This window comes from Oratosquilla oratoria, chromosome 17 (genome assembly GCF_046742065.1).
Source record: "Oratosquilla oratoria isolate Oo_2021 chromosome 17, ASM4674206v1, whole genome shotgun sequence".
Taxonomy (NCBI): Eukaryota; Metazoa; Arthropoda; class Malacostraca; order Stomatopoda; family Squillidae; genus Oratosquilla; species Oratosquilla oratoria.
Window position 1 is genome coordinate 13,574,054 of NC_134793.1, and position 25,957 is coordinate 13,600,010.

At 41.9% G+C, this 25,957-nt stretch overlaps 2 protein-coding genes across 3 annotated transcripts in view; one reads left to right on the top strand and one right to left on the bottom strand.

Moving 5' to 3' along the window:
* The window catches only part of colt (carnitine/acylcarnitine carrier protein colt, mitochondrial), a 30,835-nt gene extending 23,022 nt beyond the window's left edge, over nucleotides 1-7,813 (top strand). For both annotated transcript variants that reach the window (XM_076200472.1, XM_076200471.1), the window contains exons 4-6: nucleotides 3,264-3,384; nucleotides 3,980-4,159; nucleotides 6,908-7,813. In XM_076200472.1, coding sequence (XP_076056587.1) covers nucleotides 3,264-3,384; nucleotides 3,980-4,159; nucleotides 6,908-7,095 — 489 coding nt within the window. In that variant the 3' untranslated portion in view covers nucleotides 7,096-7,813. The remainder of the gene's footprint in view (nucleotides 1-3,263; nucleotides 3,385-3,979; nucleotides 4,160-6,907) is intronic.
* Nucleotides 7,171-9,681, bottom strand: LOC143034430 (uncharacterized). The gene is made up of 2 exons (XM_076200473.1): nucleotides 8,589-9,681; nucleotides 7,171-8,482 (listed from the first exon to the last, which is right to left on the bottom strand). The coding sequence occupies exons 1-2, from the start codon at nucleotides 8,807-8,809 to the stop codon at nucleotides 8,320-8,322; spliced, it is 384 nt and encodes a 127-aa protein (XP_076056588.1). The 5' UTR covers nucleotides 8,810-9,681; the 3' UTR covers nucleotides 7,171-8,319.
* Nucleotides 9,682-25,957: the final 16,276 nt, after the last annotated feature.

Sequence of the window (25,957 nt, forward strand, 5' to 3'; positions counted from 1 at the left end):
GTCAATCACTGGAACAACATTTGGACAAAACAAAGAAACTAATATAACAATATACAAACAATGCATACGCTCAGTGATGAATTATGCGAGTCCTGCATGGGCTCCTAATCTCAGTGAGACACACCACAACACCCTTCAAATCATACAAAACAAAGCCCTAAAAACAATTACAGGCTGCACAAATACATCACCTACAGACCATTTACACCATGAAACAAAAGTCCTCAAAGTCAAGGACCACCTCGACATGAGAGGCACACAAACACTTGCTGCAGCCACCACAAACACATCACACCCGCTACACTACATAGCAGAACACCCACACACACCAAGAAACATTAAAACTACACCCAAAGACCTTTATTACACACAGATACTCTCTTCTCTTCCTCCACAACCACCAAATACCAGCCTCCGGAAACATATTCATAATCATATCACTCACCGCTCCATTAACACACTGAAAGACAACACACTGCTGCATGCCAGACCCCCTGATATCCACCCTTCTGAATCCTCTCTCCCACGTAAGGACAGAGTCCACTTGGCCAGACTGCGATGCGGTCACCACCCAGCACTTCTAAGCTACCAGAAGAGGCTGGACGACCGTGTTGTGAACAGCTGCCCAGGATGTAACACTTCACCCCATACCATACAACACATAATGGAAGACTGCATTATACACAATCATGCACGCAAACAACACAACATACACTCTATAAAGGATTTGTGGGAAAACCCAGTTTCGGCTGTGGCCTTCCTTGGGGAGACGGGACTGCTCGGACAGACAGTCTAGGGAACGACAACAACAACAACAACTGCAGAAGATTAAAGTGCCATTCCATTATATAGATGAAGAGATGATGAAAAAACTCGCCAAAACCCTGATACACCCAAGATTGGAATATGCATCAGTAGTATGGTCCCCACACTGAGTGAAGGATATAAGCAAAATTGAGAGACTACAAAGAGCAGCAACCAAACTGGTCTCTAGCCTGGCAGATAAACCATGAGGACTGCGATGCGGTCACCACCCAGCACTTCTAAGCTACCAGAAGAGGCTGGACGACCGTGTTGTGAACAGCTGCCCAGGATGTAACACTTCACCCCATACCATACAACACATAATGGAAGACTGCATTATACACAATCATGCATGCAAACAACACAACATACACTCTATAAAGGATTTGTGGGAAAACCCAGTTTCGGCTGTGGCCTTCCTTGGGGAGACGGGACTGCTCGGACAGACAGTCTAGGGAACGACAACAACAACAACAACTGCAGAAGATTAAAGTGCCATTCCATTATATAGATGAAGAGATGATGAAAAAACTCGCCAAAACCCTGATACACCCAAGATTGGAATATGCATCAGTAGTATGGTCCCCACACTGAGTGAAGGATATAAGCAAAATTGAGAGACTACAAAGAGCAGCAACCAAACTGGTCTCTAGCCTGGCAGATAAACCATGAGGACTGTGATGCGGTCACCACCCAGCACTTCTAAGCTACCAGAAGAGGCTGGACGACCGTGTTGTGAACAGCTGCCCAGGATGTAACACTTCACCCCATACCATACAACACATAATGGAAGACTGCATTATACACAATCATGCATGCAAACAACACAACATACACTCTATAAAGGATTTGTGGGAAAACCCAGTTTCGGCTGTGGCCTTCCTTGGGGAGACGGGACTGCTCGGACAGACAGTCTAGGGAACGACAACAACAACAACCATGAGGAAAAACTAAAGATACATAGTCTGCCAACTTTGAACGATAGAAGAGAAAGAAGTGACATGATTACAGTGTTCAGGTCACTAAAGGGGATAGATTGCACTGATAGAACAGATCTCCTGATTAAAGATGGGAGGGCTTTATGAGGTCATGGAAGTAAATTAAGAAAGACCATATGTCGAAAGGATGTGAAGAAAGTTTTCCATGTAGATGTATAAATATGTGGAAGTAGCCATGGCCATATACAAGTTCAAATTTACATATGATAATTGGAAATCAAAGATATTGAGTAGGAACTGTACATGAAATCGAGTCTAGGTATGTTAGAAAATTAGAGAATAGACAGGACCCAACAAAGATTGTTCTTTTCCTGTATACTACAATTAGGTAAATACACATGCACACATGTAAAGCATTTTTCCTCAGGCCCTGCCACAGATCTCTTTTAATTAAGAAACTTTGGCTTATATGTTTGTTTTCTAGCTAAAAGTAGTAGGAGGGGAGAAATCTATAGTTTTCAGTTATTTGCATCGTCTCACCACATATGTGTAATCTTTTTTTTTTTTTAAATGTAGGTTATATATCCTTCAAGTTCTATGGTAATCTTCATGGGGATGTGGTGTAAATGGAGATATTTGATATTTTCCTATGTGGTTGAAGAGAGGGTGAGCATATGTCTGGGGTTGTTGCTTATGTTGAGAAGGTTGTTGTGCGAGGCGATTGCTAGATTTGGTTTCCTCGTCTACTGGTGGTGTTTGTTCATGTCATCTCCACAATGGATGGCATGGAGGGTCTTGTTGCCCATTTTCAAAAACCCATCAACCTCAGATGGAGGTACATGCAGAGCTGATGCCGTTTCTAGATTTTGTTCAGGATCTCTGTCCACTACAGCCACATTTTCTTCGCCTTTTCACCCAAGGAAACCTGAACAACTGCTTCCTCCCTACTACTACTTTAAAGTTAGTGACATAGAAGTAGTCCTACACTACACTAATGCATCGCAGATGACAGTCCAAATTTTTTTCTGAGAGAGATCAGTACCATTGCCAGCCACTGAAGCCGTGCCTTTTCTCAGTGAAACTGGAGGTGTATAAAAAAAAAAAAAAAAAACTAATACCCTAATAATTACCTCTACCCAGCACTTTATCATTTACTATACTTACCAGGTTCATTGGAGAGTTTAACAGATGTTTATGTTTTGACCCCTCATGTAAAGGGGGGGAAGGCCTTATGTAAATTTCCATCAATACAACCTTGGTAATATTACAGAACCATTATGTCCTTCATTCACTTTAAACCATAATACTGTGTGCTGATGGAGTAATTGGAGGTATGCTGACCTTGTATGTGTTTAATTGTGGGTTCAAATTCCACACTTCTCCAATATTCAGCAGTCCCAGCACATAGGGCAAAGGTGATATCTTTGGCTGCAGCTACATGCCTCCTGGCATAGGCTCCTCACCACCATATCTGACCCTTACACATGTCCCACTGTTAATTATTCCTTCTTTTCTTTTCAGATTCAGCAAGGTGGCATGGGTCCCCAGAAGTATGCAGGGCCTCTGGACGTTGTCAAACAGCTGTATAAGCAGGGAGGAATTCGCCTTATCTATAAGGGCACATGTGCCACTCTTCTCAGGGGTAAGCATGGGACTGGTTCATGGTCTTCTTTATTTGCAATAGAAGAAGAGATCAAGGCCCTTGTCTGTGTCTGTTTGCACGAATCAGTATGTATGTGTGTGGCTGTGGGCATGTGTGGCTGTCATCCATGTTTGTGCTAGCATTTCTCTGTAAGAATGTGTGTGTTTGTGTGTTACCCTGTCTGTATATGTGTGTGTGTGGGTGTGATACACCATGGTGTTGGATCACATGTTGGACTCATGATTGACAGCTGTTACCCTCATGGTGAGGGCTCAGAGCTCATATGTGCCCAATCTATGGGTAATGCTGTGATCTTACACACACACTCATTTCTATGTGTCCCCCTGTCTCTGTCTCTTTGTAGGGGGAGGGGTTCCATGTCACTAGCAAGTAGGTTAATGGGTCAGTCACCAACTGTCAGAATTCTGAATATGAAAAAGTGACGAGAAAGTAGACATTTTTGTAGGGTCTGCAGACAGATATGTTGATGAGGATATAGGTATAGTCTTCCCAGTGCCCATCCCATCCCATCTTGTGGAGGCCACCATTGTCCTTCATATCAGACAATGTAAAATTATGTAAATCTTTATTGCAGATGTTCCTGCTTCTGGAATGTACTTCATGACATACGAATGGCTGAAGACTACAATGGCCCCTGCAGGGAAGGAAGGACAGCTGAGTCCTATACGTACTGTTGTGGCTGGTGGCGTAGCAGGAATGCTCAATTGGCTTGTGGCCATTGGACCTGATGTTCTTAAGAGCAGATTACAAACTGGTGAGTTGGAATATCAGTGACAGAACACTGAGAATCCTTTAATTTTCAAATGACTTATCTGTATCAGGACTTCTTCAGAGATTATGAAAATTAACATCACTACCTCCCCCCTCTGACTGGGCATTGGTGGATCCTTTGGAGGGTTTTCTGAAGTGTTGAATTTAATGTAGCATGCCTTTACTACAAACTCGCTTGCTGCCAAACAGAAATTGAACTATCTCCCATCCCAAGTAACACCAATAGCCTCCTCAGTCAGTGAGCATCCAGAGATTGAATATACAAGAACGAAACAAATTTATAGTGGAGGTGGAGACATTCGGCAAGATGATCAATTTGTAGTCAATCTCTGAATGTTTTGATGGGGATGAAATGTTAGGGGGGGTCAAAGTGCTGCCAGTGTTGTCCCACCACCCAAACACTAAACAAAGTAGTCTTTCTATCAGATCTCTGGAGCATTGTACTGTTGGCATTTAAGACGTTTGGATTATACTCTTTCCTTAGAACATGTTATAAGTATAATAAGGCCTTTTTGATTTGTCCATTTTCACCACAGAGGATAGGTGTTGAAAGAGGAAAAGGACAGGACGTAGAGGGGTACTTTGATTAAACTGTTGAAATGAGAAGAAAAAGCAGCTGAGAGAAGTGTTCGAGGTAGTGAAGGATAGAGTAGAGTTAGAGGAGGAATTGAGGTGTTTCAAGGAGAGTGACAAGATGTTCAAAAATAGTATGTGGAACAAGGAGGGTGGGATGGTGAAGTAAAGAAGGTAGTAGAAGAGAAGAAATGCGCATTCAGGAAGTTGTTGCAAAGTGGGACAAGAGAAAATTATGGTAATAGAAAAAAAGATCATCAAAACAAAAGATAAAGTAAAAAGGAGAGATGCATGACAAAAATTTAAAATAAAACATGGGAAGAAATTAAGAGGAGATGAGTCAAGTAGGTGAAAGGTGATAGATGTTAATAGAAAAGAAGATGGGCAGAGTATTTTAGAGAGGTGGAGGAGGATAGGGAAGGAGTGGGTGTGATGAAAGAGAAATAAGAGCAGGTAAGGCACCTGGGATTCATTTGGAGTCTGAAGAAGGGAAGTTTAGCTGGTGAGGTTATTTAATGTGCATCTAAGGTAGGGTAGAGTGCCGGAAGATTGGAGGAGTGCATGTATAGTTCTGCTTTACAAGGGAAAAGGGGACAAATGCAAATAGTAGTTTAAGAGGGATCAGTTTGTAAAGTATAGTTGGGATGGCTTATCAAAGGGTTTTAATTGTGAAGAACAATGTGGGTTTAGATTTTTGTAGTTAGGCAGATTGTAGATTTAATGTGTATTGTTCAGGGTAATAAAGAAATGTTATCCTGTGTATTATTTTACTATTGTTCTTAACACAATCTAGTACAATACATATGAAATGAAACTGTCACACACTCTTGAGCTATACTATTCAAGGGGTCCGATACATTTGGGGGCACTATTGTTGCTAGTTGTACATACATGCATACACCAAAGGCTTTTCCCCCCTTACACTGGGGGTAACCAAAAAGATAAAGGCATAGAAACCAATCCCATCCAAAAAGATAAAGGCATAGAAACCAATCCCATCCACCCAATACATACCTCATTCCCCCTTGAAGCTGACATGCTCAACTCGTTTCCAGCCTTGGCTTTGAGGTGACTGGGGCTCATGTGCAACGAATACTGCTGGTCATAAGTGGCATCTGTCATGCCATAGGAGATGGCTGGGCATGTAAATGGGGTAATGGTGTGACCTATCACTGTGGCCACCTTGTCCCATAACTTGGATGTGGTGTCTTGTAGTCGGACCTGCTGGCTAGGCGACATCTAGGGCAGGCAGTGTACGAGTGCAGTGGGATGTGACATTGTGCCCATGCACAGCAGTCACACTCATGAGCTTCAATCTGCCATTCTTACCTGAATGACACAGGGTGTGTTATGACGGAAGATGTTGCCAGAGGGGATGACCTTCATTATGAGGCATTTGATAGTTGACCACTGCTTTGGCATGGCATTGTGCACCTGTCATGAGAAATAGGCACCTGGGAATGGATTCAAAGAGATATGAAGAAATGGTTGTGTCAATGGCACTGTATGGGGTAGAGACTTAGAATACAAGAGAGGTAGAAAGGAAAAATTTAAATGTGTTTGGGATGAAATGTCTGAAGCACACCTAGGTCTTTAAATCCAACACTTGGGCAAAGGACAAAAAACCACTTTGACACTTGGAAAGAGTGAAAAGAGATTAGTAAAAGTGGTGTGGAAGGCAGGTGGTGGATGGGGTGAACTTGAGGGGTCAACTGAGGATGAGATGATATGGGGTAAAAAGGGCACTGAGCAAGGAAGGGAAAAGGCAAGAGGGGAGAGTGGAGAATGGCTGTGTATAGACACTATTTTCCACTCACCCTTATCTCCTGCTTCTCCCTTCCTTGTTCAACAGACATTCCCCTCTACCTCAATGTCCCTTTCATCCCATTGATACATCTCATCCATGGTTGACCCCTCAAGTTCACTCCATCCACCTCTGGCCTCCACACCTCTTTCTTCACTCACTGTTTACAGGTGTCTAAACTATCCCAATACTTTTATCAGCCCTGTCTGCTGCCATCACCCTTTCCAGCTACCAGCTAATGGTGCCTGGCAGCAAATTTTTTTGAACAGAGAAGTGGATGTCTTGTTTGATGTTCAATGGAATGGATATAGAAATATATACTTACATTTTTCTTCCCTCTTTTTTTTTTTTCAGCTCCAGAGGGCATGTATCCCCATGGTATTCGTAGCGTGTTTATGGAAATTATACGAACTGAAGGTCCAAGAGCCCTCTTCAAGGGAGCTGCTCCAGTCATGATCCGTGCCTTCCCTGCCAATGCTGCCTGCTTCTTAGGCTATGAAGTTGCAATGAAGTTCCTAAACTATATTGCACCTAATCTGTAAAAAGACTTAAGCTCAGGGTAATTTGTAAATAGCTGGTATCGCCATTCAAGCAGCCAATGTACAGTGCAAATCCAGTTATGCTTTCTTTATTCATGTGTTTAAAGGGAAGTTGTGTGCAAATTTCTCCTGTACATATTTTTAGAACAACTTGTGAAGGTTACAATAAACAAAGTTTGAATGTGTATGAACATCACTCCAGGATTCCCTATCAATGTGAACCTAATTTTTGCACCAGTACAGATTGACCAGGTCCATCCAATCACTGCCTTTGCACGGAATCAAAGCTACTTTTGATACAATTTGCACTGCTCTGCATGTTGCCTCTCTTGCGTGTATGAACCCACCTTTCCACCCAACTTCACTAGTGATGTTTTCAAGAGAAAATTAGTAAGATTGCTATATGAATGTACACCTTTTAGCTAATATAATTTCATTCACTGAATTATTCATTGGTGGGATATTTCTAGCTGATGGATGCTATTTACTAGATTCTTCTATGAAGTTTGAATAATGTATTCAGTGGTTGAAACCTGCTGTCTGTGGCTGAATGCTCAGCCTTCCAATGATATGTTGGGTATAATCAATGCAATTATTAGTAATTTTATCTGGTACTGATATACAAATTTTGTGAATTTTTCATTGTTATGTTGAGTAGTGTAAAGATATATATCATGACCATTATAACAGCAATTTTTTAAGATTAAATAATTGATATGAATTAACATTCATTAAATCCTTCCAACTCAAGACAAGATTCATAATGCCTCATCTCGTAACACATGAAAGAATGTGGAACACCTTTGACCTAAGTGGCCTCCAAGTGATATACACAGGTCTTGTAGCCCTTAACCTATGGGTGAGATAATAGCCCAATTGAAGCCAGTGGCCAAAATTACCTAAAAATCTCATGGGTTTAACCAGACATTTTTGACTGGGGTCACAAGGTCTGTCAATTTGACCCAATCTTGCTCCAGAGGGAGTGGTGAACAGAACACCTCTGGTGCCTGGACCTTTGGCTTGAGTGGTGTCCCACTGGAATCCACACAAAGCCTGTTAGCTCTCCACTGATGGGTGTGTGGTGGATGAAACTGCAAGTGACCAAAATGACAAAAATCTCAAGACCAACGGATTTTGCCCAAAATCATCATGTGACCAATTCACTCCAAACTTACCCCCCGAGGAAGAGAGTTGGGCACAGTGCACTACGAGGTAGAAGTGGGCATCCTAAACCCAAGGGTATGCTGGTGGCACCCATCCAGAGTTGAGCCTTTTTTCCAATTTCTCACATTGAGCCATTTTTCCGATTTCACACATTTCCACCATTGACGCCTGTACCTTTGGCTTGAATGGTGTCCCAGTGGAATCCACATGAGGTTTGGTGCTCAACCTGTGGGTGAATTGGAGATGGTGACCAAAATGACCCCAGAACTACAATTTTTTATCTCAAAGGTGACCCACGGATTTTGCTAAATATCGTCAAGTGACTGATTTACCATAAACTTATCCCACATGGAGAGTCAGGCACAGTGCACTGTGAGGTAGATGCAAGACACATTGACCCAAGGGCGTGCTGGAGGTACCCATTCAAACTTGAGCCTTTTTTCAGATTTCTCACATTTCCTCCTCTGGCTCCTGTACTTTTGGCTATCTTCAGTGTCCCAGTGGAATCTATACAAAGCCTGTTGGCCCTCAACCTGAAGGTGAGATGGTGCATGAATCTGACAGTGACCAAATTGACCCCAAAACAGGTAAAAAAAAAAAAGTATATATATATATATTATATATACAGGGGGTCACCGCAATTCGAATTATCCCAAATTCGACAGTAGCTAATTTATACCCAACCCTCAAGGTTCGACAATTCGACATTCAAATCTCGCGCGCCACGCACCCGGTCTAATTTGTCGCCACTCCCGATACACCACTATGTCTCACTCTCACCCCAGCCATCGTCGAGGCAAGCCATGCTCCGCTGTTCCACCTCCACCATGCCGCCCAAATCCACCTCCGGCCCCACCCCAAAGAAACACATTTTCCTGCCTTTCAAAGATAAGCTTGAGCTTATAAGAAAGTGTGAGGCAGGTATGGCTCATTCTGCAGTTGCAGTGGAAATGGGTGTCCCAAGATCAACAGTCTCAATGATTTGGAAGAACGGACAAGTACCGCCAGGCCGCTGCATCAACATCTTCCACGACTTCCCTTGTTCTCCGTGGCTCAAGGGACTCCCGTCTTGACACGATGGAGGACACATTGATCAAGTGGATAGAGGACAGCATGGGGCTTGTGCAGGAGCGTGCCTTGTCACTGTGGAAGGACTTGCAGACCACAATATCCACCACCAAAAATGTACTGTACATCAGCTTAATGTGTTTAATAAACAAAATTAGACATAAATGAAGCCTGTAATATTACTGATTTAGTCCCAAGTTAGTGTTTTTTAGAGGTCATAGTGATATTTTGGGGGGGTCTGGGCTGGAGGTCGGTCCCTATCCCCCCTAATTACAATGTATTCCTATGGGAAAAACTGCATCATGATTCGACAAAACCCAGGTTCGACCGATGATAGACCGCCCCATCCCTGTCGAATTGTGGTGACCCCCTGTATGTGTGTGTGTGTGTATATATATATATATATATCAGTGTCCCAGTGGAATCTATACAAAGCCTGTTGGCCCTCAACCTGTAGGTGAGATGGTGCATGAATCTGACAGTGACCAAAATGACCCCATAAAAAAAAATATATATATATATATATATATATTGCAAAAAATTGTCAGGTGAACCAATTCACCTCAAACTTACACCAGAGGAGAGTCAAGCATAGTGCACTAAGAAATAGACTTGGGACACCTGGACCCAAGGGCATGCTGGTGGCACCTGTCCGAAGTTTAGCTTTTTTTTTCAGTTTCTCACATTTCTCCCTCTGGCACCTGTTCCTTTGGCCTGAGTGGTGTCCTAGTGTAATCCACATGAGACCTGGGGGCCCTTGACCTATGGGTGGAATGGTGGGTGAATTTGACACTGACCAAAATGACCCCAAAACGAAAAAATAATTTAAAAGTGTGTGTGAATAGTGCATTGAATAAAATTCAATATTACAAAGGATGAGGAGCATACCAACAGGAGACCTTTTGGTCCATAACTAGGTCGGATGCTGAAAAATATTATAATAATGATAAATAAATAAATATAAATAAAAATTATGGTAATATAAGTAATAATAATTATAATAAATAAATGCATAGGTATAGTTGAATAACAAATAAATAGGTAATAATAAATTGACCAAACGCCATATGGAAAATTTCTTTCTATAGTGTTCATGTGTGGCTGTACATGTTTTTCTGCTGCTGCCAGATGATTTTAATCAGCTGAGGGAAGCCTTTACAGGCATCAAGAGGCTCAAAATTGTCCAGCAGTTAAACAAGTAGCCTGGAATAGGAAGAACCGCAAATTCTTCTTTTCGTTTTTCTTCTTTTCGGGAACTGAAGTCAGCCCTGACTGAAATAAAATAAATGGTCTTGAAAAATAGCTCTCAAGAAGCAGATTTGTTGTCTTTATTTTTCTTTTTTTTAACCAGAGTTATTCAAGTCATCCTTGACTGAAATACAAAAAACACGACATGTTCCTAGTGGTTAACTAAAATTTGAACAAGAGTCATTTTCCATGCGTATTTATAAAGATTTTTATCATTTATTCAATTCAATGGTTTGAGGTAAAGGTGGGTGGTGGGGTGGGGTGAAAAAACAGTCCACAGGACTTTAAATGTAACCGAGCAAGTGGGTCTGCCCCACATCTAACAAATCTCTAATTTCCTTCTGTTTCATTCTTTCCTTCCACTAAATCCCCAAACACCCCCTCCCTCCCTCTCCCCCATCTTATCTATCCTGCCCTCTAAATGTGGGGCTTCGTCAGGGATGTTATGTCACCCTGGCTGTTCAGTCTATACATGGATGGGGTGGTGCGAGAGGTGAATGCAAGGGTAGTGGGTCAGGAGTTAGATGGTTAAAGAAAATGGAGAAAAGTGGGAAATAAGCCAGTTGTTTGCTGACGACACTGCGCTTGTAGCAAGATCAGAGGAGGGATTGAGGAAGTTAGTGACAGAGTTTGAGAAGGTGTGTGAAAGAAGGAAGCTGAAGATAAATGTGGGCAAAAGTAAGGTGATGAGATGTACAAGGGAAGAGAGTGAGCATTAAAGGTGAGACTGGAGGAAGTGGATAGTTTTAAATACTTGGGTGCAAATGTGGCAGGAAAGGGAGGAGTAGGGGTGGAGGTAGAATGTAGATTGAGAGAAGTGAGTACATGCCTTGGTGGATTAAAAAGTGTAATGAGAAATAGACATCTGGGAATGAATGCTAAGAGGAGGTTATATGAAGGAGTGATTGTGCCAACAGCACTGTATGGGGCAGAAACATGGAACATAAGAGAGGAAGAGAGAAGGAGTTTGAATGTGTTTGAGATGAAATGTCTGAGAAGTATGATAGGGGCTACTAGGCTAGATAGCGTGAGAAATGAGGAGGCGAGGAGGAGAACTGGGGTGAAAAGGGAGCTGGGAGATAGGGTTGATTAAAGAGTATTAGGATGGTTTTGACACATGGAAAGAATGAGTGAAGAAAGATTAGTAAAAGAGGGGTGGAAGGCAGAGTTGGAAGGAGTGAATATGAGGGGGCGTCCTAGGATGAGCTGGATGGATGGGGTGAAAGGGGCATTACAAAAGAGATGAATGTCTGTTGAGGAAGGATGGGAGAGGACAGACGATAGGGGTGAATGGAGAAGGGTTGTGTATAGATGATGCTGTGATGCATTAGGGGAAGTGGTTGGGGGATGGGGGGTGTCATATATCGACAAAAGGGGATAGGAGAATATTTAGATATTTGATAATTAAATGGGAATTGTTTTCTAGTAATCCCCAAACCCCTATCCCGGTCATATCCAGGTTCTTTCAAAGAGAGGTGAATTTTAAGTTTTATTTACAAAAATAAACAATGAACACAAATTTCTTACAAACAAAAAGTTTACTACAATGAACAATAGATTATGAACAAGATTTGATCCCAATGGTGAAATAAAACTAGATAGAAACAAAGTTCAAAACAAATTCACGTAAAATAAATTTCTTATGTCAATTTCAACCCTACGAACACTAGTACACATGAAAATAACACGTATAGATTAGAAATAGGAAAAACAACAGATAAAGAGAGCCAGAAAACGGACAAGCCCTGGGTGACACTCCTAATTCAATCTCCCAAGAAAAGGGTGACCTAACTAAAAATAAAAAGCCCCGAAATAAAATCACGTAAGTAGATGAAAAAGGGTGGGGAAAGAAAAAGAGATGAACAAAAGTCTACATAGACAGGTTCACCTCAAATAAAAACTGATTTCACTGGAACTCGGAAAAGCCCGCACCCAACAAGGAAAATTTCCACTACTTACGTGTGTGACCTAGGCTGTCTTACATCCTTAGGTAAAAGGGGGGGGGGGAGACTGTCTCCATCTGAGACCCGCCGATCTGCACTCGGAGGCGATGAGATAGAACAAAAGCTCTTGAGACGAGAAGGTTCCGGGTTTTATAGGACAGAGATGACCCAAGATGGGTCTGAATGCCGAAAGGGACAGGACAGGAAGAGTTTCCCTATTCTAAGTGCACACGGCCCAGAAATCTAATCCTAACTACACTTTTCTCAGGGAACCCATACAGAAAACTTATACAAATATACATCTCAATAAAATAGACCTTAATACTAACAAAAATAAAATAAGTACATACATGAAATCATTAGTATGACAACATCAACAAAATACCTGACCCAAGCCCCGGCCGGGCTATTGCTTGTTGCCATACGATGGTCAATATTACCATATTAAAGGTGTCCAGGATCGTGCACGCAGCGCACATCTGGACACACAAACACAACAGAAATATTAAAAACCGCTGGACACAATATGGTAAGTACACAAATAAAACCAAAAGTTACACAGAAAGAAAACTAAATATACGCATCCCCTTTGACAATATGGGGACGCCATGTAGACCGACTACGTCCGTCTTGACCCAAGGGCAAGCGATTAACCAAGACCTTACCTGTTCTGACCTTAGCTGGGTCGCGGTTGAAAGAGGAAGGGGGGGGGCGAAAGTTCATGCATGGCCGACCACGTGTAACCATCACATGACGAAAGAAATCACGTCACACTTTGTGGTACGTGACACCTCCCCACCAAGAGAAAAATTGCGTACTTGCACAATTTTTATACGTTTACTGGTCACGACAACATGTCCGCCAGGACATTATCCACACCCCTTACGTGGATGACCTTGAGGTTGAAATTTTGGGAGGTACAAACTCCGAGTAAGCCTCTGGTTGTTGGTTTTGAACGACTCAAGGTATGTGAGTGGCTGGTGTAGATTTTTACTTCCTCTGAAGGAGGCAAATAAAAGGAAAAATGGTTTAATGAAAGAACAATGCTGAGTAACTCCTTCTCTACCGCGGCATAATTCTTTTGAGCGGGCGTGAGCTTTTTGCTGAAGTAAGGCTACCGGGTGATCTATTTCCTGTTCGTTCTCCTGCGGCAGGATTCCTCCAATTGCTCTATCACTTGCATCGCAAGCGAGTTTAATACTTTTTCCAAAATCTGGAGCAACAAGAACAGGATACGAGCACAACACTTGCTTCAACCCTTGAAAGGATTTTTCGCAAGGCTCTGACCATTTGAAAGGAGTGTTTTTCTTAAGCAAATCGGTGAGTGGAAGAGTTAAATCAGCAAAATTCTTTATGTAGCGGCGATAGTAACCTACCGCCCCTAGGAACCTCCGAACCTGTCTCTTGGTGTTAGGAACTGCCATCATAGAAATTGCCTCCACTTTGGCTGACGGGGGTGACAGAACGCCCCCACCCACAATGTGCCCTAAGTAAGGGACTTGAGCTTGAGCGAAAATGCACTTTGACAAGTTAACTACGAGGTTGTTGTTGTGAAGGGCATTAAACAAGGAATCCAGCTGGTTAATATGGGCCTGCCATGTGTCTGTGAAAACTAAAATGTCGTCCAAATAAACAACGACATTGTCAATGCCGGCTAACACACAGTGCATTAACCTTTGGAAAGTGGAGGGAGAGTTGCATAGACCGAACGGTAACACTAAAGGAAGATACGTTTGACCTAAGGTTGAAAAACAGCAAATTTCCTGCGCTTTGCTTGACAGGGGAATCTGCCAAAATCCTTTTAGCAAGTCTACTTTAGACAGGTAGTTCGATGAACCTATACGCTCTATGCAATCCTCTATCCGAGGCAACGGAAAAGAATCCTTCTTAGTAATTTTATTGATTCGCCTAAAATCGATACAGAGCCTCTGGCCACCGTCCGGTTTAGGCACAAGCAAAACGGGTGAACACCACTCACTCGCACCCAGTCGAATGAGGCCCATCTGCAACATGGCGTCAATTTCCTTCTGAATCAAGGGAGCCTTATGGGGGTGCACCCTATATGGGCTTTGCTTAACCGGGGAAGCGTTGCAAACATCAATGTCATGGACTACTGAGGTGGCCAAACCCGGTCGGTCTTTAAACACATTAGGGTACTTATCCATCATGGCGAGCAGCTCTCCCTTCTGCTAGTCGTTTAGGTGACCCAACCCTGTCTCGAGCAGCTGTGTTCTCGCCCCACGCTTCCGCGCAGGAGACCGGTAGGGGGCCGACCTCGACCTCGGCTGGATTCACTGGGTTCGTGAGGCAGACGGGGGCACCCAAAGGTTCCCCAGAGGTATGCGCGTAGTCCTTGAGCATATTAATGTGGCATAACCACTGCTTGCGGCGATGCTCCGGCGTGGCAACCACATAGTTTACTTCCCCCACCCTCTTGATTACTCGGTAAGGGCCTTGGAACTTGGCCTGAAAGGCGTTCCCTTTGAATGGCAGAAGGACTAGCACCAAGTCGCCTGGTTGGAACTCCCGGTACCTGGCTTTCTTGTCAAACCAGTGCTTAGCACGGGACCGAGACTCGTCCAAGTGCTCTGCAGCGATTTTCCAGCACTTTATCAAATTTTGCCTAATTTCCCCAATATACTCTAACAAGCTGAATTCCTTATGCTCTGACTCCAACAACCTCTGTTTAATGACACAAGGGCCCCCTAACCTGGTGGGCAAAAATTAATTCAAATGGGCTAAAACCTGTACTCTCAGATGGCATGTCCCTAAGCACAAATTTTACAAAGTGTAAATTGTCATCCCATGAATTTTGAAACAAGCGCATATTTGCGCAAAATACTTTTAAGAGTTTGGTGGCTTCTTTCCACTACCCCTTGAGTCTGAGGGTGATAGGGGCTCGCAACTTTGTGTTGGAAGCCATTGGAGACTGAAAAATCTTTGAACACTTTCCCCGTGAAATAAGAGGCCCCGTCCGTCTGCACATTGCACGGTACCCCAAACTGAGAGAAAAAGTTCATCATGTGGCGGACTATAGTCATCGCCGTTACACTCCGCATAGGGCCTCCACATACCTGGTGGCCATGTCGACCATGGTCAATAAATATTGATTGCCCTTCCGTGTTTTGTCGAGGGGTCCCACGACGTCCACTTGAAGTTCTGCGAAGGGCTCCGGCAGGTGTGGTATCTTCACTAAGGGGGCAGGCGGGATTCTTTTGTTGGGTGCCCCCGCCATTTGGCAGACATGGCACAGCTTGCAGTGTTGCGCGACGTCCTTCCTAATGCCTGGCCAAAAGAAGGCCCGGCTGAGCCTCTCCAAAGTTTTCCAGATGCCTAGGTGGCCCGCGAAACGTCCGTCGTGGGCCACTTCCAAGAGAGCCTTCCGGTAGGCTGTGGGGACCACGACCTGCTCCACTGATGCCCACGTTGCGTCCTCCTTAGGGTAGGTGGGCGGCAACTATCGTCGGCACAGGACTCCTTCTTGTAAGTAGAAGGTGGAGGTCGGTCTCGCCTCCTCCTCTCCGTCGCCAGCTTCCTCCAAAAGGGGTGCCAACTCCTCGTCCTCCCTCTGGGCTGCTATTAACGCCTGTCTTCCTGAAATAGACTTGTCTGCAGAAGAACTAACAAGAACACTATCATTGTGGGTGAACAGGGAGGCAATATCAACTACATCATCGGGCTGGGCATCAGTGTTCTCCTTAACGGGGCCCGTTAAGGAGAACACAAGTTACACAGAAAGAAAACTAAATATACGCATCCCCTTTGACAATATGGGGATGCCATGTAGACCGACTACGTCCGTCTTGACCCAAGGGCAAGCGATTAACCAAGACCTTACCTGTTCTGACCTTAGCTGGGTCGCGGGTTGAAAGAGGAGGGGGGGCGAAATTTCATGCATGGCCGACCACGTGTAACCATCACATGACGAAAGAAATCATGTCACACTTTGTGGTACGTGACAGGGGTGAGGAAGTATGTACGAGAAAAAAATCTATGCAGCCCAAAGGGATTTCTCCGCGTTTTCTCCTTTCCTGCATGAGGGGATGGGGAGGGGGGATCGCCGAATTTATGAAGCGGCCTTGCTGTGTCTTGCGACAATGCTTCTGACCCAGGGCAGTGGACAGGATGCAGGGATGACCCGTCATCCAGGAGGTGCCAAGATAAGAGGGAGGGAGGAGGGTGGAGGGGAGTGGGATATGTTGGGAATGGAATGGGTGGGAGTAGTTTCTATGCCTTTTTCTTTTTGGCTACCACCCCCAATAATGTCAATCAACTGCCACAGGTGTCTCTTGCAGGAGACCCATGGGTACTAGACTGGCCCACATGTCACCTATGGAACAGATATGTTATTGTTTAGGTAAGGCTTAAATGGGGCAATGTAGGGTGAGATCTTCATTGTGCTTCTGTATGGTGATTGCATCTGGAGCAATTTACTAGACCTATTCTGTGCCGCAATTGTTTAACAGCTGGATGGTGACTTGAAGGCAGTTCATGCTAGGTCTTGCTGTGGGAGGGCACATGAAATGTTCTGTGGTTTTATAGGTTCTGTTCTGTGCTTACATAATGAAAAACAGGACAAGATCTGTTCAGTTTTCTGCAGAACACAGAACGGAATGATAGCACACGTCATGTTCCATAAGTTTATACATTCTGGTCTGTGCTTATATGGTGAAAATGCAGAACAAATTTTGTTCAGTTTTCTTCAAATTATTATTCCCCATCCCTCCCATGCAAAGTAAATTACCAACAATCCCTTGTATGACCAGAATAAGTTGCATACATTTCATAAGATAAATTAGATTAGGTTAAGCTAGGTTAGATTTGCTTACTTTGCTTGATTTAGGTTGATTATGTTATGTTTGGTCAGGTTGGTTTGGTTAGGATGGGTTTGGTTGGGTTATGTTGCAAGAAATGCCAGTATGCTTTTGTACTTGCCCATGAGAATTATTCATTCTATACTAGTGTGTGCATGTGCATGCATTAGCTATGTCAGCTCTGGGTGGTAGCAGCAAACTTCAACGGGGCAACTATTGTGTGATCCAACCTGTGGTCAAGTTGCTTGACCTGAGGTTGAACTGCTGAGAACATTTGTATTCTCAACCAACAGATTAAACCATATAAATTATATTAGTTATTAATTCATCACTTATTGTATATATTGAATTATATAGTTAAAATAAATAGTGTCCACACTCAGTTCCATAATATATATATATATATATACATACATACATATACCAAGGCTTTTTCCCCCTTACTAGGGAGGTAGCCAAAAAGGAAAAGGCATAAAATCATTCCCACCCATTCCATCCCTGAAAAAACTCCACACCCCTCCACCCTCCCTCCCATCTTAGCACCTCCTAGATGACGGGTCATCCCTGCACCCTGTCCACTGCCCTGGGTCAGAAGCAGTGTCGCAAGACACAGCACATCCACAGCAAGGCCGCTTCATTAAATCGGCGACCCCCCCTCTCCGTCCCCCCATATAAAGGAGAGGACGGGGAAAAATCCCTTCGGGCTGCGTCAAAATTTTGCTCACACACACTACCTCACCCCCCATCCCCCAGTCCATTCCACCTCATGCATCACAACATCTTCCATATACAACCATTCTCCATTCACCCCTGTCTTCTGTCCTCTCCCGTCCTTCCTCAACAGACATTCCCCTCTTCCCCAAAGCCCCCTTCACCCCCTCCATCCATCTCATCCTAGGACGTCCCCTCATGTTCACTCCCTCCACATCTGCCTTCCATACCTCTTTTACTAGTCTTTCTTCACTCATTCTTTCCATGTGTCCAAACCATCCTAATACTCTTTCATCAACCCTATCTCCCAGCTCCCTTTCCACCCCTGTTCTCCTCCTCACCTCATTTCTCACTCTATCTAGCCTAGTAACCCCCATCATACTTCTCAGACACCTCATCTCAAACACATTCAAACTCCTTCTCTCTTATGTTCCATGTTTCTGCTCCATACAGTGCTGTTGGCACAATCACTCCTTCATACAGTCTCCTCTTAGCATCCATTCCCAAATGTCTATTCCTCATTACACTTTTTAATCCACCAAGGCATTTACTCGCTTCTCTCAATCTACATTCTACCTCCACCTTTTCCTGCCACATTTGCACCCAAGTATCTAAAACTATCCACTTCCTCCAGTTGCTCTCCCTTAATGCTCACTTCCAGATTACTGCCACTTTCACCCCTTGTACATCTCATCACCTTACTTTTACCCACATTTATCTTCAGCTTTCTTCTATCACACACTCTCCCAAACTCTGTCACCAACTTCCTCAATCCCTCCTCCGATCCTGCCACAAGTGCAGTGTCGTCCGCAAACAACAGCTGGCTCACCTCCCACTTTTCTCCATTTTCTTTAACCATCTCCAATCCCTGACCCACTACCCTTGCATTTACCTCTCGCACTACCCTATCCATGTATAAGTTGAACAGCCAGGGTGACATAACGCATCCTTGACGAAGTCCCACAAAGTTACCACTCACTCTCTCCATTTCTAATCCTGACACAAGCTCTACTACTGTCATAAAAATTCTTGACAGCTCCCAGAAGCTTTCCTCCTATCCCGTATATCCGCAGAACCTCCCACAGTGCCTTCCTGTCTACCCTGTCGTAAGTCTTTTCCAGATCCATAAAAGCCCCAAAAACACCCTTCCCCTTTTCTATAGCCTTCTGACATATCTGTCTTACCACAAAAATCTGATCTACACAACCTCTACCTGTCCTAAGTCCACACTGTTCCTCTCCTAATCCTCTCAATCAAGATCCTCCCAAAAGCCTTCCCAACTACACTTAAGCTAATCCCTCTGAAACTACTACACTCACACTTGTCCCCCTTTTCCCTTGTAAAGTGGAACTATACATGCACTCCTCCAGTCCTCCGGCACTCTACCCTCTCTCCAGTAAACATTAAATAACCTCACCAACCAGTCCACCATCACTGTACCTCCTTTTTTTAGACATTCTGCATGGCATCCATCCAGACCAGGTGCCTTACCTGCTTTCATCATCTTAACTGCTGCCTTCACTTCATCCTTCCTTATTTCTCCTCCATTTTCCTCACTCATCACGGTCATTTTTTTAGCATTTCCCACTGCAGCTATCTTTCCCTCCCTATCCTCCTTCACATTTAGCAACTCCCTAAAATATTCTGCCCATCTTCCCCTTACTGCCTTCTCTATTTTCATCTCTCCATCTGCACCTTTTACCTTTTCTTCTTCTTATATGTAAATAGAATGTTTTTAGAATTATAAGTTGTACAATTTTGTTGGGAACCGCTACCATTTTCTTCATCACCTCCTTGGATGGAAAGCAGCAGTCAGAGGCAATGCAATAAAGAGAAGAACCAACAAAGATTTTATCTCCAACACTTCCAACCAATGTAGAACAACACAAGTCTCATTCTGGCGGCGGCAGTTACAGATTCGAACTTCAACACTACATTCCAAAGAGGCACCCAAGTGGATTCCAGGTGTTAAGAAGTTACATCAGACCTACAATCCAGTGGAACATAGCCATTTTAACTCTATGCTGAGCTGCATCAAGCATCATACTTATGAGACAACACTCTTTGCTACATCGTCCAGGTGCCCACTATGAGGAACTCCATCTTTGCTGCATTTCTCCTATGACAGATTTCACCAAAAATACATCTAAATGAGTGCACAATGGTAGTGTTTACAACTGCGGCTAGAGCAGTCCGAGTTTGAATTCCTCCCGGGGCTGAAATAATTTCAGTATCACTGTGCTGAGAGTCGTTATTCCAACTCTCGTGGGCAGCGAGCTGGGGTGTGTGTAAGCAGTAAGGTCACTGCGTTACCCATAGATCAGTCATATACGAGCTCTGAGCTCTCTTCTCGGAGGGAAATAGCTGTCAATCATGAGTTCAGCACGTGATCCAAAGACCATAGTGAATCACATAGCGCACATCAACCAGTCATTTCCTCATTCTACACAGGTTCACATCCTAATTCTATGCTGCGCATCTTTGTCTTTGAGCATCAATATAAGATGCTGGTAGAAAAGAGGGTAGGAGATGGGTATTGCATTTTATGGGTTGGATGTTTATGGAACAATATAGCTGAGTAAGCTGCCCGAGTCTGCTTTCCACCTTGTTTATAAACAATAGTCAGGAGCTTGAGTGTACTGTTGACATGACATTCCTTTGCAACCTAAGTGAAAATTATGCAGACTCAAGATCATTCCGAGTAAACAAAATTGCAGTAATAGACTTGTAACAATGAATTTGATTGGTGAAAAGGTGGAGATAGTTCAACTAGTTTGAGATTGTAAGAGCATGCCCCTTGGAATTTGGGGGAAGATCTCAAATATGACGATCATTGGACTATTAAAAAAAATCACATCATTACAAAGCTTAAGTAGGATCTTGCATATGTACTGTCAGGGAATTCCAGGCATGAGAAGCAGTGTATATGAATTAACAGAAGAAAAGAAAAGAAAATTTCTACATTTTCATTCTCCTGGACAGAAGATTATAACTAAAAAAACAGAGTTGCCATAAGGCATATCCATGAGGACCACAAGCACAAGGGCAATTACAGTGACTGCAATGTTGACAGGACTAACAGTGGCAACAGATGTAAGTGGGCAACAAAGACAGTTATAATAGAGGCAATGAGAATCGACATTGGCTACAAGGGTCGACAATCATACCTGCATGGCATCTCCATCAGTGCATCTTACCAGCCAAGACTCCTTGCCAGCAGCAGCCAACACACAAGTCTACAAACAAACTCGTCTCCATTCCTGAAAACTGGAACCTCAGTGGAAGTATCCTTCCACCAATCAAACCAATTCGTCTTAGTTATTTAAGGTTGTTAGGTTAGGTTGGGTTCAACTGTTTGGTTGGGTTAGTTTGGTTAGGTTTAAGTCTTGCACGAGACTATTCCTCACCGTATGGTTTCGAGTGATGGAAGACTTGAGTGCATGTTTGGAGTTTTCATGTTACATGCTTTTGTCTCTGACTAATGTAGTTACTCACCTTTTTTTGCCTGTGTACACAATATTAGACAAATAATCGAGTTTTACTGTCTACTGATAGAAGTCAAGTGACATCCTAATGCCGTTCTCGGAGTCCTGCTAGGCGAGTTACATCGACCGTCCGTGCTAGTCATATCACTGTAAATCGTGGATTTATCGGTCCCATGAAAGTATGAATCAAGGTATAAATCATGATGCAAGAAAATATGTTGATTATTTTTTTTAATAATTTATTTTGTTATTTGAATGAATTTCTGTGTTCTTAGACAGTTTAAAATGTCGATAGAACGTCATTCCCAAACGCAACGTTCGAGGAAAGCACAAAAATTGCAGAATGCATACGGTTTCCATAAAAAAAACGCAATCATCTCAAAGCTGTAGTCACATCTCGTATAACCAGATTGCAAGCAATCCAGGAGCCAAGATAAGAGGGAGGTAATGGGAGTGGAGCATGTGGGGATGGAATGGGTGGGAGAGGATTTTATGAGGCTACTTCCCTTGTTAGGGGGAATGAGCCTTTGTTAGGATGTAGTCCATCCCTGCACCCCACCCACTGACCCTGGTTCAGAAGTAATGTAACAAGTCACAGTACATCTACAGTAAGGCCATTCCACTAAGTTGGCGACCTACCCTCTCCTTCGCCTCATGTGGAAAAAGAGAAGATGGAGAAATCCCTTGGGGGCTGCATCAAAATATTCACGCAAAACAACTCCACCCCCCCCATCCCCCACCAACTCCCTTACTTGCATCACAATAGCATCTATTTACTGCCATTCTCCACTCACCCCTATCTCCTGCCTTCTCCCTTCCTTGCCCAACAGACATTCCCGCCTTGTTCAATACCCCTTTCACCCCGTCTATCCATCTCATCCTTGGTTGTCCCCTTAAGTTCACTCCATCCACCTCTAGCTCTGCCTAACACATTTATTTTACTTATCTTTCTTCACTCGTTCTTTCCATATGTCCAGACCATTCTAATACTCGTTCATCAGCCCTATCTGCTATCTCCTTTTCCATTCCTGCTCCCCTCGTCACCTCGTTTCTCACTCAATCCAGCCTTGTAACTCGTACCATAATTCTCAGGCATTTCATCTCACATTTAAACTTTTCCTCTCTGCCCCTCTTAAATTCCAGGTCTCTGCCCTATACAGTGCTGTTGGCACAATACCCCTTCATATAACCGTTGCATCCATTCCCAGATGCCTATTTCTCATGACACTTTTTAATCCCCCAAGAATTCTCTCAATCTACAATTTATCTCCATATCCACTCCCCCTTTCCTGCCACATGGTACCCCAAATACCTAAAGCTATCCACTTCCTCCAGCCTTTCTCCTTTAAGACTTGCTTCCAATGTGCTACCATCCTCTCTCCTTATACATCTCATCACTACTTTTAGCCACATTTACCTTCAACTTTCTCCTATTGCATACCTTCCCAAACTCCATTGCTAACTCCCTTAATCACCCGTCTCACCAAGCCACAAATGCAATGTCATCAGCAAACAGCAACTGACTCACCTCTCACTTTTCTCCATTTTCTTTAACCATCTCCAGTCCCCTGCCCATTACCTTCACATCTACCTCTCGCACCACTCCATCCATGTACACATTGAACAGCTTCTTGTCTCCTTTTCTTTTTCATTTAAGCAGTTTACTTTAAGCACCTCCCTACCTTCTGTCCTTTTCCTCTTTCTCCATCTATCCTCCACTCTCAACTTACCTTCCTCCAAAAAATTCTCTCTCCTATATACAGTACAGGCAAACAATGTCTTAAACTCAAGCAAAATGCCTCCTGTCACAAGCTCTGCTCCTTTTTTTATTGAGTTTCTAAATGTATATATTTTCTGAAGGATCTTGCTGATATATATATATATATATATATATATATATATATATATATATATATATATATATATATATATATATATATATATATATATATATATATGTCTGGGGAAACCTTCACAGCTTGAGTTTTATTCAGATCTGACCAGTATTTTTTTTTCTTTATGGGGGGGGGGGTTCTTTCAAAACCTGTCTCTGTGGTGATTGGTTTGACGACACCACCAACACCATCACCACTAGTTGCTACTAGAGGTTGATACTAGTACAGTGATACTAGTCGATACTAGTTTCGTCATCGCAACGCGCACTGGGCATGACGCATCGCATGCTGGGCCCTTCTCAAGCCATAAAAAAAAGCACATAATTGAGAAACATTAGTCTCATTCACCACCAAATGTGAAGTGATAATTTATTGTATATGCGTTTGATCATGTTCCTTGTTATTCCGGTTTTCTTGGCCACAGCTACCACTTACATATATCTATTCATATTTATTCGTAAACAAGGAGCACGACATCTCCTCATACAATTATTATTCGATGCCTTTCACTTTATAGTAAAAGAATCTTCTACATATATAGAAAAACAAAAAAAAAATATATTTTTAATATCTATGTTTAACGCCGAGGAAAATATAAAAAATTATCGAAAAAAAACGCAAAATTTTGACTTTGACACGTTATTAAATTTTTTCTATTTAACATATGCAAAAAAAAACTCTATTTCATTTTTGTCATTTATCTAGCTATCAATAGAGACCTCATGCAAAGATCGGTTGAAAATTGAGGGAGGAGATAGACTTTGTGTATCAAAAACTTACATTTTTCAGAAACGAGTGTTTTTTTTTTTTTACATCATTGAACCTCATAAGAACCATTGAAAATACGAGGTGGGTGTAAAATGGTGATGATTCTGCTGATGAATTTGCTGATCTCAAACACTATTTTCATTCTTTTCTCATTTCTTTATTTTTCAGTATTTTACAATGAAATTTAAGTATTATATTCCTTAAAACCTTACCTATCCAAGGGTATCAAATGTTTTGAAAAATTCCCATGTTGAGGTGGGTGTTTTTGATGAAATATACGAAGCCGTTTTTGCGCATTTTAAACGGCAATTTTGGATTTTGCTGATCTTTTAAAATGAAATTTAAGTATTATATTCCTTAAATCCTTACCTTTCCAATGGTATCAATTTTTTTTTTAAAAAGTCCCATGTTGAGGTGGGTGTTTTTGATGAAATATACGAAGCCGTTTTTGCGCATTTTAAACGGCCATTTTGGATTTTGCTGATCTTTTAAAATGAAATTTAAGTATTATATTCCTTAAATCCTTACCTTTCCAATGGTATCAATTTTTTTTTTAAAAAGTTCCATGTTGAGGTGGGTGTTTTTTATTAAATGTACGAAGCCGTTTTTGCGCATTTTAAACGGCCATTTTGGATTTTGCTGATCTTTTAAAATTAGATTTAAGTATTATATTCCTTAAGACCTTACCTTTCCAATGATATCAAATGTTTTGAAAAAGTTCCATGTTGAGGTGGGTGTTTTTTATTAAATGTACGAAGCCGTTTTTGCGCATTTTAAACGGCCATTTTGGATTTTGCTGATCTTTTTTCCCAGAGTATTTCTAATATCATCTCTTTAGTTTTTGATATTTTGTTGTGAAATTTTAGCATATTATTCTCTATAACCTTATCTTTTCAAAGGTATCAAAAGTAAAAAAAAAAAAAAAAAAAAAAAAAAGAGAAAAAAACATATTCAGTTGGTTATTTTTTATCATATATACGAAGCCGTTTTAAGCGCACTTTAAACGACCATTTTGAATTTCGCTGATCTTTTTTCCCAAATCTAATAGCATCTCTTTAGTTTTAGAGATTTTTTTTTGGTGAGATTTCAGTATATTATTTTTTATAACTTTAATTTTCCAGTAGTATAAAATGTTTTTAAAAAGTTCTACATATAATTGGTTATTTTTTATCATATATACTTAGCCTTTTTTGTGCATTTTAAATGTCCATTTTGAATTTTGCTGATATTATTTCCCATAGTCTTTCTAATACCATCTCTTTAGATTTTGATTTTTTGTGAAAATTTAGTATATTATTCTTTATAACCTTAATTTTCCAGTAGTATGTTTTTAAAAAATTCTACATTTAGTTGGTTATCTTTTATCAGATATACTTAGCCTTTTTTTGTGCATTTTAAATTTTGCTGATATTATTTCCCAAAGTATTTCTAATACCATCTCTTTAGATTTTGATTTTTTTTAGTGAAAGTTTAGTATATTATTCTTTACAACCTTTTCTTTCCAATGCTGTCATATGTTTATGAAAGATATGACATTTAATTGGTTATTTTTTATCAGATATACTTAGCCCTTTTTGTGCATTTTAAACGTCCATTTTGAATTTTGCCGATATTATTTCCTAAAGTCTCCTTAGTTCTTGAGATTTTTTTGTGAAATTTCAACATTATTATTCTTTATAACCGTATCTTTCCAATGGTATCAAACGTTTTAAAAATTAAAATAATTAATTGGTTATTATTTATCATATAAAAAGTCGTTTTTTTTTGTG